The following is a 16,827-nucleotide window of genomic DNA, read 5'->3' as shown; positions in this document are numbered from 1 at the left end:
CATTCTTACTTCTAGCTGGGAAGAACAAATGTCTCGAAGACAAAACATACATATATATATAAAATAACCATAAGACATTCAAAAGCAAATAAAAGTAGACATAATGACCAGTAATACACATTAATTATACTTTCCATTGCAATATAATTGGTAAATTCTGAAGGTATATGCAGTACTACATTGCAATGTGAGTGAACTTTCTCAAATAATTGCCCCAGGAAGATACATGTATGGTTGTTGTCAACTGCTAATGCAAAAGCTACACAGTCTAATTACTGTGCAAAAAACAAGTTAGGCATGATCAACTGAATCTGGACTACACACACACACACACAACACACACAACACACACACACACACACACACAGTACGAACAGTATGTTTGGCTACCGAATGTTGGTAGAACCATTACATTGGACAATCCCATATCTACAGGTGACTCACAGTGAGGAACTCCATTACTGAGGTAAAAAAAACAAGAGCTGGAACTTCTCCAAAATGGTATTCCTTGACTTCAAAATCTTCTTTAAAAAGCCCTCACTTTTAAGCTTGATATTTATTGGTACCAAAAGAAGTATGTCTTTCACATAATAACTCTGTGGATGAAGCACTTGCAGTGCCTGTTGGCATTAACATACTTGTGTCCCCAGCTAGGATCCAGGTGTACAATGCTGCATCACTAAGCACGCTTGTACAGATGCCATGGAATTTAGGGCTCATCTTCTCTCTTAACCCCATACAGGTCACACAACATTATCCCAAGTATGAATACACAGTGAAACAAAAACATAGTTACTGTAAATGTGTTATCTATACGCCTGTTGGGAGAATATATCCCTTGCAATCTATACTATTTCTTAAAAGTACAGCAACCATATCAGCTTTCTTTAATAATGTAATATTCAGTAAGATGGTGGTTAAAAGCATTGATATTCATAACTTCTTCTGAAAAGACATAGCATCAAATTTTAAAGTGGTTGAACTACATTCTTGTGCACATAGCATGAAGTTGCACAAAATTTGGTACCTCCTCTATTTTTCATCAAAGACACACATTAAGCCCTGAAGCCCATATTTCAAAGGTATTCTTTATGAATTTGCATCATAAAATTGCTGCCTTCACAAAATATCCATTGCTGATCCCATTCAGACTGCAAGAATAAAACTCTGTTCATAATTCTTAATCCTATTGTTACAATCCAATTATAATTAATACACTTATGTACTTCAAATCAGTTACATGTTTTTGATGCCACAATATATCATAAAGACTCCATTCAAGACCAAAGCAATACAGTATTGGTGACATGGTATTTATCAATTATACTGCCGACAGTCTCACAAGGTTGACTTCAAAGGTTAACTACTGAGACTATCATTCAAGACCACTCAAGCCTATATCAATAGAATGTATCTCCAAAATTGAATGGACACATTTTCAAACACACGAGCCTAGTAAAATGTTCACATTTTTGTCCAACAAATATGCATGACATACATGTAAATGTGGTGTATATAGCAAGCCAGTGTACTCCTGATAATGAAGGGTGAATACTTCAGTTAAGTCCTGTGTTACATTCACTACTGTTACACAGGTAATAGGTGAACATCTAGTCTCTGAAATGAAATATTTTACAGATAAAAACAGTTGTTGAAAAATAGTTATAAATAGTATAATAAAAAAGAGCCCAGAGACTCTCTTCATTTTCAGATACTGCAGTAATCTGTACTTGCCAAACATTACAGACTTGCATAGGCTGTATTGGAAATATTTTGTTTCAGGGTCTGAATGCGATCAGACTACACAGGTTACCACATGTCTGTACATTAAAACATTATTGGCCCATGAGTTGAAACTTAATCATGTATTTCTGAAAAGTGTTTAACCTAGAGAAGAGACAGATCAAATTACACTAGATGTCAAATTGGAAGTACAAGAATCAGTTGACACCATATTCTGACAATACTTCAAGAAGCACCCAATGAAGTTCTGTAATTAAATTCCAAGCTGGTATATGAACCAAGACCTTCACCTTCTGGTTGACCTCGATATATTCCAATTAGTTGGAGGAGCAAACCATCCCACTTTTGCTGGATGAAACATCAGTGTCCAGGAATACAACCCACAAGAACAAGGTATGTGTGTATTCAGCACATACAAGGCCACACAATCTTCAACAGCCACACAGATTTCCTTTTCAGGTCATGGGAAGTTCTTTGGCAAATGAACAATCTTCCTTTCAGTTCCTCTATCAAAACTTACACTTTTCCCTTGACCCAATAAATACAAACTACAGGCAACTCCACAGTTGGGATTCAAATTGTATACTCTGCACCTCCTATGTAATTTGGTATATGTTATCTGTACATCTCAATTGATGGTACTGTTCAAACATATACATTACACAAAAGAGGTTAAAGAACACCCAATGTTTCATATGACCACAGTTAATCTGTCATAGCTGGTGGGTATTGCAACACACAGCCTTCCAATTGTGGGTGTTCTTTAACTTGTATGAGTAGTATATTTCTAGTTTTGTCTATTGTCCTATGATGATATAATTTGATAACTGCTGTGTGTAGGAACTGTATATACCGGTACTCACAATCTGTGAAAATAGCAATTCACATGGTTCTAATGGTCACATAAACAATCTTTGCACTAGATGCAAACACAATCCACTGTGCAGACAAATGACTATCAAGATTGTATTACCTTACATTGGCTAGATGAGGTTTACATAAAGCATTCAGGTTGGAGATAAATTACAATTTAGGTGGGTATAGCAAATATGAACATACAAAGTATGTTGTTTTATAAGAAATACAACCAAATATAACTGCATGATATCAAATCAGATCTAATGATTCAACAAAGTATTGACATATAAATGTTAATTTCGAAATATACAAATCAAGACAATCCATTATTGTCTACAGGTAACTACCAGCATGAACAACATCATGAACTACCTAGCACTGACTTACATAGATGACATTTTACTTCATTGTAAACCTTCTCACCATCGTGTCATATTTGGATTGATATTCCCAGGTTACTCCATTCATCTTACTCACATTTATGTCTGCTAGAAAGTTGTGGACACAAACGTGTTGTCCCACAGAACAATTAACATTTCACTTTCTCCTCTCTCCTTTCTTGCTAGTCTCCAGCAACATAACAATATGATACTGCCAGGCCAATCCCATTATTGCTGCTCAGTGTGGGTTGAAGGTATTTACTTCATATCACTAAGCATGTTCATTTCACGTTGTGAGCACAACTCTAGATGTGTAGGTGTCGCTGAAAACACTATTTACATTGTGTTCACAAATATACAATCTATCCTCCGTGAATTAACAGTGTTACTCCTACTTCTTAAAAAATTCCTATCATAATTAAATGCAAAACATCGCAACAACTTTGTAAAATATTCAAGTGTGTGAATCTTTTTTAGGATATGATTCAGTAATTGAACACAGTATAATGATACTGTATCCAGGAAATGTGCCTAACTGATTAACACATGATATTCTGGGGTTACCATGACCCTCCAAAAAATGTCAGACCAACCAAGGATTCTTTAACCAGATAGCAAAAGTATGCCTGAGAGATATTACTAGTTGGATGTGGTAAGGAGGTGTTGTAGCTTCTCACAGAGGTAGATGTAGCAGGTAGATGATCTCTCTCTACCTGTTGTAGCTTCTCACAGAGAGAGATGTAGCATGTAGATGATCTCTCTCTACCTGTTGTAGCTTCTCACAGAGAGAGTTGTAGCATGTAGATGATCTCTCTCTACCTGTGTTAGCTTCTCACAGAGAGAGATGTAGCAGGTAGATGATCTCTTTCTACCTGTTGTAGCATCTCACAGAGAGAGATGTAGCAGGTAGATGATCCCTCTCTACCTGTTGTAGCATCTCACAGAGAGAGATGTAGCAGGTAGATGATCCCTCTCTACCTGTTGTAGCTTCTCACAGAGAGAGATGTAGCAGGTAGATGATCCCTCTCTACCTGTTGTAGCTTCTCACAGAGAGAGATGTAGCAGGTAGATGATCTCTCTCTACCTGTTGTAGCTTCTCACAGAGAGAGATGTAGCAAGTACATGATCCCTTTCTACCAGCTGTAACATCTCACACATGGAGAGATGTGACCACCTCCCAGCTCTACCTTCCTTGAGTAGTAGGGCGTGTTGTCTAGTGTCAGTAATGTTATTCTGACAACTGTCTCTCTAATTCCATGCACAACACTCCTGACCAGTTGTCATACATACACGTAAGCAGGAAAATGTCATGAGCATGAATAAGTTAGCGGTGGAATGAGGCCGGGATATTTCCGAACAAGTCTTAACACCAAAATATTTAAATATTTCTGTGTGTGCAAATTTTCACAGCACATGTAAAACAATCATTAAATGTAGGATGTTTTGATACTAATCATTCTCACAAACACCAATTACATACTCATTTGAATCTCATAAAACATCCTAGGTGTTGTTTTAATTTGAATCATTCTGATCACATGTACTTCTACATATAACATATTTGGTCCTGAACTTACAATCCTGAACTTGTATCCTATTCACGGCTGGAACAGGGGAATTGAGGGAACAATAACATCCATGCATTACCTTCTGTGTGTCTGTACATTCCAAATGAGTTGTGAAAGAGAACATATCCATGCAAGAGAATTCCCTTACCACAGCACATCAAACTCACACTATAGGGTCTGTTGTCTCCACTTTAACATACACTCCTCCAACACAAAGTATTCAAAATGTAGGACTGTCCGCAATCCCCTGCTATCCACACCCGAAATGTACATCCAGGCATCCCTGCACAGACTGTGTACAGTGTGGCCTGTGTTTGCCATATGGAGGGGTTCAGGTTATGTGATCCTATTACAGTGACCAGTGGTCAGGCCAAGGGTTATGTAACATTAGAGCTAATACAGGAGACATGCCATCAGGGGGTCAGCTTCACCACTCAGACAGCCTTCAATAGCTGCTGCAGCCTTGATGGGACGGGTTTCAAGGGATGAGATATGAAAGGTGCACCTACAACCTTAAGGTGTGAAACAGTAAGTGTCTATTCAGAGTTACTGTCAAGAATGTATGGAACAGGCAGCTTGGGAACTCACGTACTTGGACCCAGGTACCCACAAGACAACCCGGCCAGACCCGTGGTTAGTCACATGATATATTGCCTAATGACAAAAACTCACTATAACTACCTGGTTGCACAAGTCACTAATATTAACACTTTGCACGCATTCTTCTGATTTTCATATGTTGCATTGTATGCATGACCAGATCGTCTGAAACGTGTATCTAAATATTTTTTGCCAGGGCTCCAATAAAATAGTTCCCTATCGGACATGTTTTATCCATCTTGAGACTTGGATACCCCCAATAAGGTCAGGTAATAGGGTTTAGGGTACCTGGGTTGTAAATTAGTAAAATATCCCAACCCATGCTTTCAAGGAAACAAAATCTAAGCCAAGATAGGTTCTTAATGAATATGTGTGGTATGAAACTCTGTAATAGGCATTTACACATCTTTAATTAGATTGTTCTCAATAAGTGAAATGTACATGAAATGAAAATGATAAGATATATAGCTGTCAAAGTGCCACATCTCCACAAACACATCATATGATAGCAGTGTGGATCTGCAGCAAATTACTTTCCTGGCAACATGACGGCAGTAATAATGTAACAGCATTACAAAAATAACATCACGCATCACCACCCATGCTCAGAATCCCCCAAATAACTGTGAACATCATACTTGAAATTTTGTGTGATATACAACATTTGAGAAGTTTTGAATCTTAATGTACAATGATACCTTTACTTAACACATGCAGGTATAGTTCACCCAGGTAAACAGATGCACAGATCCTCTGACTACAGCAATATGTCATCTCTCATTTGTTTCTTCATTTTAGCTCCTGGGCAAGAAGTGATCATAATCACAGAATCCAAAAAATGTAGAGTAAAAAATAGCCTATGGCACAATTTGGCATTGATTAACAAAATCTGAAAACAAAAAGCTTTTTGATGTTCCACATTCCTTTCTTTAAATGTTTTTTTTGAAACAAGACAGTATTAATTTAATTTGAATTCTCATGCTACAAAACCTGCCCTTTGATGTGGCAACACCCCTACATAGCAATCATTATAACATGAAAGCACTAATCTCTACAGCAAGAATTAATAAGTTCCTGTCCTGTATACATAAGATGAAATCTACCTGTGATTTACATAACTCAGCACAGCAGTGCCAGCCCCTGGGGAGGAGATCACAGGGCTGCAGGCTGGCTCCCAGCTGATGAGCCCATGGTATGCCTGCCAGACTGCTAGACAGGCAGAAATCAGTCTCAATGTAATTAGGAAATGTTGTGTAATTAACTACAGCTTTACTATCAGATGGAAGGGAGATCTGAGAAGACCTAGCTAGTGTACCACCTGGCTATACTGGATAAACATGTCTTGATGTGGAAATGTACATGTTTCCAACATACTGAAAAATGGACAAAATTGTAGAGACATTTCATGAAATCACGAACAAGCAGGTGTTCATCCATTTTGCTTTTGCAACTTTAAAGTATTTTTTTTGTTCATTTTGTATTTCTCCTGAAGCACAAGGACCCGTTTAACTTGACTGACAACATTTGATGTTGAATTCAACATGATATCTACATATAATTAGCAGACCAGCCACCCATTGATGGATCTGGGCCATAATTCTTTGATGTTGCACATCTAAAGTGTGTGGTCTACTGCACCTAGTAGTCTACAGGATAACCATACCTTCAACTTTTGTCTTTTATGGAAAACATTCCAAGCATACTCAGTCAACCAGTAAAACAATCACTTTTCAACATGCATACACAAATAACCTATATTGAATTACTGAGATGGGTTGAATCACAAAACATAAAATAAAACTTAAACTTCCAAATGTCTTTATGTTGATATAAACCCAATACATTTCTCCCCTCAAAATCTAATGGAAAAAGTACCAGACTGACACAAACATCCCTCCATCCAATCATGTGAATGAGGCAAGGTCCCTATTCATATTATTCGTAGTGAGGATGCCGACTCAAGGAGTCTTCCAGCAACAAAGAGGCTTAGGGAACAAAGTCGTTTCACTCTCACCAGATATTACTTTCCCCCAAGAGAAAGCTCCTGATGATTCTCCATGACACAGTCATCAACTTGTCATTGTTTAAGAAGCCCTTGCAGATCTGTGCAGGGAAATTAGAGTCTTCTTTGGTCCTGAGAAGTAACAATAAAAAGGTCTTCTACCCTTGTACCAAGCAAAGTGAGTGATGGAGTTCAGCCACATCATTGAAGTCTGCTTGCAGGACATATGGCTGGGTCTTCAGAAGGAAATATAGCTGTTGAGTATCCCATCACTGGGGTGTGATGAACCACCAAGGCAGCCAGGTTCTGGTCCTGAGTCTTATCAAACCATTACAATGGGCACGAAACTGCCAAACCGGGAACACTGTAGCTTCCATTAGCCACAAACAAGCTGATTAAGAGATTCTACTTTAATGAAGTAAATGGCCTCTTCACATTAATGTTTATGTGATAAGGTTACAGACAAAACAAATTAATATTAGACCTTAACTGCACAAAGAACATGATATATAAATGTCTTTGGTTGTAATCAAGCTCCTAAAGAAACATGAATAAAACTGTATCCAATTACATACATTCTTGACTTCAGGATGAAGGTGAGATTGCCCAACTCTGTTTCCATTGATAGCTTCTCAAGTGATCGCTGACAGCAAACTCATTATATAATCAATGAATGATTAGCTTGTATTCAAGTCCTTCTCACTAAGCAGATCAGCCAAGTTTGATGGGGTGCAAGTTAACCGTTCATGGTCCATTACCTTCTTAACCCTACCCCATTCAAACCCTCATGCAGACAAGAATGAACTCTTGGATTATGTAATGCAAAAGTAGCATGAAATTATGATCTCTTCCATGCCGTTTTCAACAGAGGAATGGCACAAGGGTTGCTGGTCAAGGGGGATTTCAAGGTCAAGCTTAAGCTACTAGTCTCAATAATAATGACATGAGGAATGAAATGAGCTTCAGGTCAGTATTTGTTTATCACCTTGTTCCTGTTTGTTTATAATTAGACACCTCGCTGTTAGGTTGTTGCTGAATGGAATTCTTCAGTGGACATCTGGATTTTACACATCACAGCACCAGAAACATGGCCTCATTGTTGGTGGAGAAGATTCACCCAAAACTGATAATATGAGTTCTGAATTTCAAACAGCAGCAGCACTGAGAAAATGGACAATATGAAACGCTGGAGTATTTGTGGAAGGTTTAAATATAGATTGATATCTTTAGATATACATGACATTCATTTGATGTTTATTGAAGTTTTCCTTACTTTTATTGTAATATAATATATCACAGATGCATTTTTATGTACACATGGGTATTAGATGGCATGTACTTTCATGAAGTTTAGTCATTAATGATTAAAGGAATATCCTTTCAATAAAAAAAGAGATGCCATATTCCCACAAATGTAAAGTGACAGGCAGTATTCATGCATCAATTTCCCTGAACCTATGTGAACATGTGTTTGTTCACCTCCACAGACCATACTATCATCAACTGTATTCAACTGGCCCCTCCACATGTTACAGACACCACTACATGATTATGAACCACTTTAATGTCCAAGCATGTTGTGTCCACAGTTTCATGATGTTTATAACAGACTGACAGCTTCAGTCACCAATACTCTTACTTTACATCTATCATAATTTTTTTCAGAATTATTATTTCTGGAGAAAATAATTCGTTTTGTGTTCATGTTGACCTGAAGTGGACAGGCTTTTTCCATTCATTTGTCACCACTCTGCACCCCTCCCTGGTCAGCTGTGGGTTGTGGCTTTGGGCATAGCTGTTATTGTACACACTGCTCATTAAGACCACTTCATCACAGTAATTAACAACTGTCACAAGCAAGTTCCGGCAAGTGATAAAGTTTCCAAGGTGAGTGAAAAGTTCAAGTAGTTGCTGATAGAGAAAAACAATAATGGGCAAGTTTGAGAGTGAGGAGCAAAACACAGAAAGGAGCACTACACATGAATTGTGTCAAGTGGCATTTTCACTTGAAGTAAAGGCGCTTGCCAGAATAACACAGCATAGGATATGTTTGGTTCAGATTCGTAAATCACAGAAACATATACATTTCAATTTTGACCAACCATTAGCATTCCACTAATTCTAAAATTTCTTTCAATTATTTGAAAAAACCCCAACATTTTCACCACAGCTATTGTGTTTCAAAATGAAACAGAATATATGTGTTTGTTTTGATAACAAGTTAATCCCATTACCAAGAGTGGATATGGCATATACAGCACCCAACCGCTAGAATTGCACCGACTGACCTAGTATAGTTCATGACAATTATCACAGGAATTCCACTCTGTGAGGAATTTGGAATTACAGGAAATGATTATTGACCATAACTGTCCCACAACAGAATGACCAGTGCCACAGTGGAGACTGACAAGCTTGCAGTCAGAACTTGACCACTGCATGGAAAATGGTTATTGGCTTGTCAGAAGAATCAAATAGCTTCCGTTTGGAATAGACAAAAGCTTTGGAACATAGGAAAACAATTAATACTGATAAAAAAATTATGATTGACATTGATAATTTCACAATTTCAGAATGTTAAGTCATGAAAGAAATGACTAAAACAAACTTCAATATTGACATTGATAGCTTCACATATATATGTATGTGTATCTGCAATTGTTTACCAAAGACAATCATTAAATGAATGTATAACTGTTAAACCTGTTTGGAAACAACATCCCCTACAGGACTTGCATACTCCAGAGGAGCAGGCTGGCCAATTGAACCAACAATTTTTCCTCAATGACAGTAAACGAACGTCCTGGCAAGAATTCCACTTGCAGCAATCCCAGGACTATGACACAGGTAGCAGTATATGGAATGAACACCTCAATATTGCTACCATGTGTTCAGGAGGCGCCATCAATATTTCACTTTCCTCATGCTTACTCATGTGACTGACGTGGGGATTGCTAATTTAATGTGTTAGTCATTAAGGGTCAAAATTGAATAAAACGGTTTCTCATCATTAGTCATTTTAAAGTTCATCAATTTAGGCTATTTTGAGTTGAACATATAATAATTATTTAATGTGAAGTTTACATGATATACAGCTTTTCCATTGGACGAGAGGTTGATCCCATGACCATTGCAAGCTCTGACGTTCATACAGTTTGGCTCTCAATCTATGAAGATTAATACTCCAATGAACTCACACAAAGTGAAAGTCAATTCTTAAATAACTATAAATAGGCAATTTTAAGTTTTACATGTGTACACTTGACGGCTTATTTGTCATGAAACAAAAGCAACAAAACCCTTTCCATAATCATCAGAAATCTCTCCTAAAAGCAAATTCCTTCACACGATTCTAACCGTATCATAAGCATGTGTTTATGAATCATTATCAACTAGTGAAGAGACCAGGTGTTCTCGAAAATGTGAGTATATCCTGTCTCACTGGTGGCACCTGTCAAACAAATCCAATGAGTACTTTGGACAAAAACTAAAACTAAAACAATTTTCACGAAAAACGGTGAAATTTGAGAACTTGCTTACAATATCAATAGAATTATTTTAACAACAAAATGAGGACTATAAATCATCAGCCTATAACTGCTGGTAATCAACATGTCATCAGGCCGAAACAAACAACAAAGGGGAGGAAACTGTGAAATCTTCAAACAGAAGTGAGCTTTGAAAGGAGCAATTGTCAGTGCCATCCACTTGTCAGGTTGATACTAATTCCAGGGTGTTGGGATCTGTCAAATGCTCTTGACAATGACAATCAATATCTGCAACGGTCAAAAATGGGCAATATCCTTTTTGTGTCTAAGTCAGTATAGGATACCAATGAACATGTTGCAATAATTTTTGGTTACTATAGAGATGAAACTAGTCAATTATTCCTTGCATTGATCTACACACCACATTTCTAACAGATTAACAGAATGTAATGATCAGACATCCTCCAGTCACATATGTATTGATCAATCCAAAAAACATTTATTTCAAGAGAATAAACTAAGCTGGAATGTAACCCAGACAAACATTCAACCATTGCTAATTCTTGCAAATAAACACAGTTTTGATGTTCAACAAAATCTCACCATCCTTGTAGTAAATCCTCCAAATTCTCCGTCTGGGGACTTGGCCTGGTGTATACATCCATTACAGAGCTGTGAGAAGTCCTTCATCCTATACCCTGGTGGTGGAGGCACCTGAACCACCTTCCACACCCAGGATACCTGGGAACACCTTGGAGAAATACTCCAGGAATGGTAAACTTGGACTGAATATCCTGTAATTCTTGCACTATAGATTCTCCCACTTGTAAAAGAGATAAGAGAGTTCCAATAACAGTACCTGTTCCGTTTAGCTCTCTTTAACTGACTCCCTCAAGCCAAATCTGGTGTTCATGTCCACTGCTGTCTATTGACTAGACATCCATGTCTAATAACATGACACTGACCTCCTCATGCCTTTACAGTTTAGACTTGATGTCACAACTATCGAAGAATGCTTCAAAATACCTCAAGGGCTCAAACAGGCCATGTGAAATTATCATACTGGTGATATGAAAATATGTCAGATGATAGCGACAGATAATGCGATCAAAGATGTGCCAATGATGTATGAATCTGTCAACAAGAATGTCTGTAAAATAGCTTTAAAACTTCCAACAAAAATCCTCCACAACTGATCACAGTCTAGTAAACCCTTAATTGGTGAATGTTAATTCCAAGTCACTCTCCATGTCTCCGTTGGAAGGTGATACTGATCCTAGCTTGATCATCCTTACATTCAACAATAAACTCATTAAGGTGATGAATCACTTCAGCCAAATACCCACTCCAAAGCAAGTCCTCTTTGTGACTGACCGCTTTAATGGGCTAATGTTTCATGGACAGGGTAGCAAGGCCTTTTAGGTGCTCCTTCAAATCTTCTCTGGATTTGCAAGATCACATCTCTGCCTTGAGCTGCCTTGAAATATAGTCAGATCTTGTTTCAGGCCCTCGTGTACATATCTATGTACTGGTTCTCTAACTTTGCATCATCGGACATACTATATGGTCAGCAAAACTTTCACTCTTGCTTGTCCGTGTACAGAATGATGGTCGCTAACAAAATTATTTATTTATTTTTGTCTACCTTATTCCTTTCATCCAAAGAATCACAAAAGGAAGATATTTGTGGAATGTGAAGTATTTGTAGCTAAGATGATAATCCAGCTAACTTCCGATTTCTGGGTTTAAGTTTCCATGGACATCAATAAATAACCCAGAGTTCTCCTTGGTCATATATTATCATCTGATATGCTCACTAGTTGATACAAACTCCCTGTGTACCTTGCAAATGTCAGCACCTTGGGTGTTAAGATCAAATAAATGTGACAAGAAATATACAACTGTGCACAATCCTCCAAACGAGCAAAAAACACAACTCTGTGGATTTATCTGGCAGTCATCAGTGAGAGTATCTGTATAATCACCTGCAGTCCTCACTATAATGTCCACAAACAATGAAATCCATTCCACATTGATTCCTCAACTACCAGTCAAAAGCCGAGTTACAGCAGGTAGGACAGATGTCAATATCCAAATAGGCCTTTTACCAATGCAATTGACACACACCATATCACGCAACGTGATTGCTAGTGACCGAGTCCTGTGAATAATTCCCATCATCAATGCCTGGCAATTAACTGACCAATGATCTTGTGTGATGACTATTCACCCACATCTTTTATCCTTTTCTTTGCATCAATGATGACCTCATTTCAGTTTTGACATAAATTTGAGGTTTGCGATCTGTGTCTTGATTGCCTGCTTCCACAATGACCAGTGCCTTTATTTCTTTCACTGAACTAACAAAAGGTTTCAGCAGCTTATTGGCTGATGGGATAATAAGCTTCAGTTTTGAACTTCCAATGAGGATTATTGGTATGGACAGGTTGTGTCTGATATCACTTTGTGGCAGTGATAGGCATTGCTTCTACAATTTTCACTCAATACTTCATTTCATTTCACCAACATTTTATCAACATAAACTTCAAATACGTCTGTACATTAAAACCATTACAGAGTGGATAATTCCAAGGGTATGCATTTCAGACTCCCTGTAGCATGAGAGTTAATAACCGCCATTTAATGGGTGACCAATCATTATCCCTGCATCATTCATTCATTGGGCAAAGAAAAACAATAGAGACCCAAACACAATATCACTCATATCAATAGATGTTGATGGCACGTGCCAACCATTTGACAATACTGGTTATTGAATAAACCATTCCAGCAAATTCTAACAGACCTCGCTATTACACGTTCAATCTCTGCCGTAATGTTAATCTGAAAATATATCACAATAATGGCCAAATAATTCACTAACGAAGGCACTGACTGCCGAGTTGATGTCAGTTTGTTTTTCACTCAGTGAAAGTAATTTAGCAAACAATTGTGAAAACATTTGGACTCCTTTCAACTCGCGTCAAAATACAAAAACATCAATACCGATCAATATTTGATGAGGACAACTAAATAAAGTCAAAATCAATGGCACATGAAAGTGTGCATGATTCATGCAGATTACATACTTAATGCATACCCAACGATCAATCACTTAATTTCTTTTTGTCCACAGTAATTGAAAGTTTGGGCAAATGCAAAGTGTAAGCCATCACAAACATTGACAAGAAAACTCAGCCTCCCTGATATCAGATGTGATTGATAAATCACTAGAAATGGGGAGATAATCTCCCTTACAACTCAAAATACAGTTCTTTTACTTATAACTAGTTAATAAGCATTTACAACCGTTATTCCAGTGGACATGTATGATGATGAGGCTGGTACACTGATGCAGCCAGGCCAGACAGGCCCACATGCTCTGTTTACCCCCATTATGACGTGATAATCAAATGTTTATATTTGAGCAAATTAACAACAAATCTTCAAATATTTCTTGGACAAGATATAGCCCGCAAACACATGAGGTATCCCATTGATTTTCAAGCTTTCATGTGAATTGTGAACATTGAATTGCATTTGCAATTGTTGAAACAGTTCACCTGAGGCAAGGATATTCAGCCAGTCTTTTATGCTTCAATTCAAATTCTCTCAAAGCTATCAAATATTAAATAAATCATCAATATCACACTAAATTGATCAAATGACAAACAAATGTGCATGACTTCAATGCGTCATCATATAGATTTCTGCTATATGGGAAGAAGCAATTGATTCTCAACAAGCACCTCCGATGTCACCAACAACCGGGTATGAACGGCGAGTGGTTCAGTGCTATGTAACATACCACTGACATTGGCACATAAATCTTACGACTAATCAATGCCTGTCAGGGTTATATTAACATGGGTTTTACTCGTTTATTGCAAATTAATGAGCATGTCATTGGCTAATCGCCCCTGTGTGCATTGAGACATCTCTGTACAGTGGACCTTTCACCACAGGCGTTGTTTCTCTTCAATTTATTAGTGCCATCAGGACAATGTATTAAATGTTATTCATACATCGCACAGGAAGCCTACACTGCAGTCATTAGGGCACTTAATTTGCCATGTTTTCTCATCTGCTCAAAATGTTGTTTTTCATCTTCCATAACTCTTAAAAATAACACCCAAAAGGAAAACAAAAAAGGATTCAATATTTTGTTGATTATAGGTGCAACAGGGTATGGAACACTGCCTTCATGTTCCACTCTGTAAGTCTTCTGTTTGTTACGACAGCATATATTGAGCCATTCACAGCTGGTTAATTTCTTCACTTTTTGTCATTTAATTAAGTAAAGGAATCTTTCACTTAATGCCCTACCCAAATGCTTTATATATAGACTCCCACACAAATGTTGCCAAAGCAGACAATATCAGAAATTGATATCTTATAACAAATTTATTGATCATTTAAATTAAGTTGGAAATACATTTTGTTGTCATGGGCTGTTTCAACCCCAAACTCTCCCACCTAAAGAATGCCTCCCACCCATACAATCTACCTCCCCACCCCACCAAAAGATTCTAAGTTACCCAGGCCTCCATCTTAATACATTGCAGAAAAGGTTTGTTACAAATTATTCTTTAAACTATTTGTAATGTAAGTATGTCCTGACTTATCCGACCTAATGGGTGATAAGTCATGTGATATCCCTCCTACCTGTGTATTTCATTGACAGGGTCTCAGCTAATACTATACATCACTTATCCATAATCTCCCTCATTTCACTGGCCTCAATCCTAGGTAATAAAGGACAAGCCTATACTATTCTCTGTTAACTAGATCAAACCTATATAAAATCACTTGGCATAGAAAAGTCAGCAAAACACAGCCTCAGCTGGACACACTCGGGCATAAAGCTGCTTGCTGGTATACTGAAGCCATGGATCTGTAAGTTTGGATCTGCTTCACTGAAAGAGGGCTGGTAATGAATAATGCATGAGTAGACTCTAAACACACTATTCTATTCATAGCACTAGCGATAACGAGACTACAATTACGCCAACACTGTACACGGGAATAATCAAATAAGTGAGTCAGCATAAATTCCTTAAAAATCCTACACAGATGTATATACATAGACAGAAAAAGCAATAGTTTGTCAATGTTCTTCTTTCACTTGGTAAAGGATGGAACAAGGGAGATTTGAGGCTGGAGGTATGAAGGCCAGCTGTCATGACTAAAAATGGCTTCCTTTTTGGAAGGATTGGTTACCTGGGGCAAGCCATTGCCTTCCGAGGTAGGCGTACAGGTTGGGTTGGAGGATTGGCAGCGGAGGAGGGGATAAGGAAACGGGTCAGTGTAGAATGTGAAAGGTCGTGTGAGAAGGTGTTGGTGAAGTGGTCAAACAGTGGCGGTACTGTACACTGTAAGTGGTGTTTGTCTTACAGTGTGTCAAGTCCTACATAGAGTGTATGTAGACATACACGTATATACTTCAACACTGACACAGCTGGACAGAACATCGACACATAAGCTCTGTTTGATTCACATCTATTTCGTACATTACTTGAAGATACGGTATTTGTTTCACCCCCAAATTCTAAATATATAGAAGAGGATTGATGAGTCAAAAGAAAATAACAAATGAAATGATGGTCTTTGAGATATACTTAAAAGATTGCTATTTTCTTGGACCTTTACCAGATGGTCTTTGAGATATACTTAAAAGATTGCTATTTTCTTGGACCTTTACCAGTGAAAGATGCAGGCTGACCAGTTACTTTCTTGTGCTACAGTATCATGCAATGTGAGTGAGTGTCACTTTATGTCAGCTAGCAACATTCCAGCCTTAACACCAATCAAAGAGGTATCTGTTGTACACCCTTTCAAACAAGGCCCCTATGTCATTAATACTGCAGGAAAAGCTGGTGAGTGAGTGAGTGAGTGAGTGAGTGAGTTACTGGACCACTGACTTCCACAAACCTTTTTTATTTACAATAACAAGCCAATAATTAAACCTATAAGAAACATCCAACAAGTCCTTCTTTCTGACACATTATCTGTATGAATATGCCATCACATAGTTAAAATATAGTTGGAGTGTGGCATTGAACAATAAAGCTATATGATAATGATCACAGCCCCATGCTTCCCCATATCAGATCATATAATACTGAATTTTAGAACTAGTCAATAGGTTAATCTTACAGGATGATGTGTAATTGACAACACCCTATTTG

At 37.7% G+C, this 16,827-nt stretch overlaps 1 protein-coding gene across 15 annotated transcripts in view; it reads right to left on the bottom strand.

The window, feature by feature from the left end:
• LOC139473536 (tensin-3-like) overlaps window positions 1–16,827 on the bottom strand; it is a 258,760-nt gene that overhangs the window by 73,119 nt on the left and 168,814 nt on the right. The window contains exon 1 of one of the 15 annotated variants that reach the window (XM_071256166.1): window positions 11,243–11,344. The exons of 13 other annotated variants lie outside the window; for them this stretch is intronic. In XM_071256166.1, coding sequence (XP_071112267.1) covers window positions 11,243–11,329 — 87 coding nt within the window. In that variant the 5' untranslated portion in view covers window positions 11,330–11,344. Of the gene's footprint in view, window positions 1–3,078; window positions 3,112–11,242; window positions 11,345–16,827 lie in introns of those variants that run through there. One more of the 15 variants, XM_071256177.1, reaches the window with a different exon arrangement.

This window comes from Haliotis cracherodii, unplaced genomic scaffold (assembly GCF_022045235.1).
Source record: "Haliotis cracherodii isolate W230 unplaced genomic scaffold, xgHalCrac1.p SCAF_29, whole genome shotgun sequence".
Taxonomy (NCBI): domain Eukaryota; kingdom Metazoa; phylum Mollusca; class Gastropoda; order Lepetellida; family Haliotidae; genus Haliotis; species Haliotis cracherodii.
Note: the sequence above shows the minus strand (reverse complement) of the source record. Positions and strands in the feature narration are given on the sequence as shown.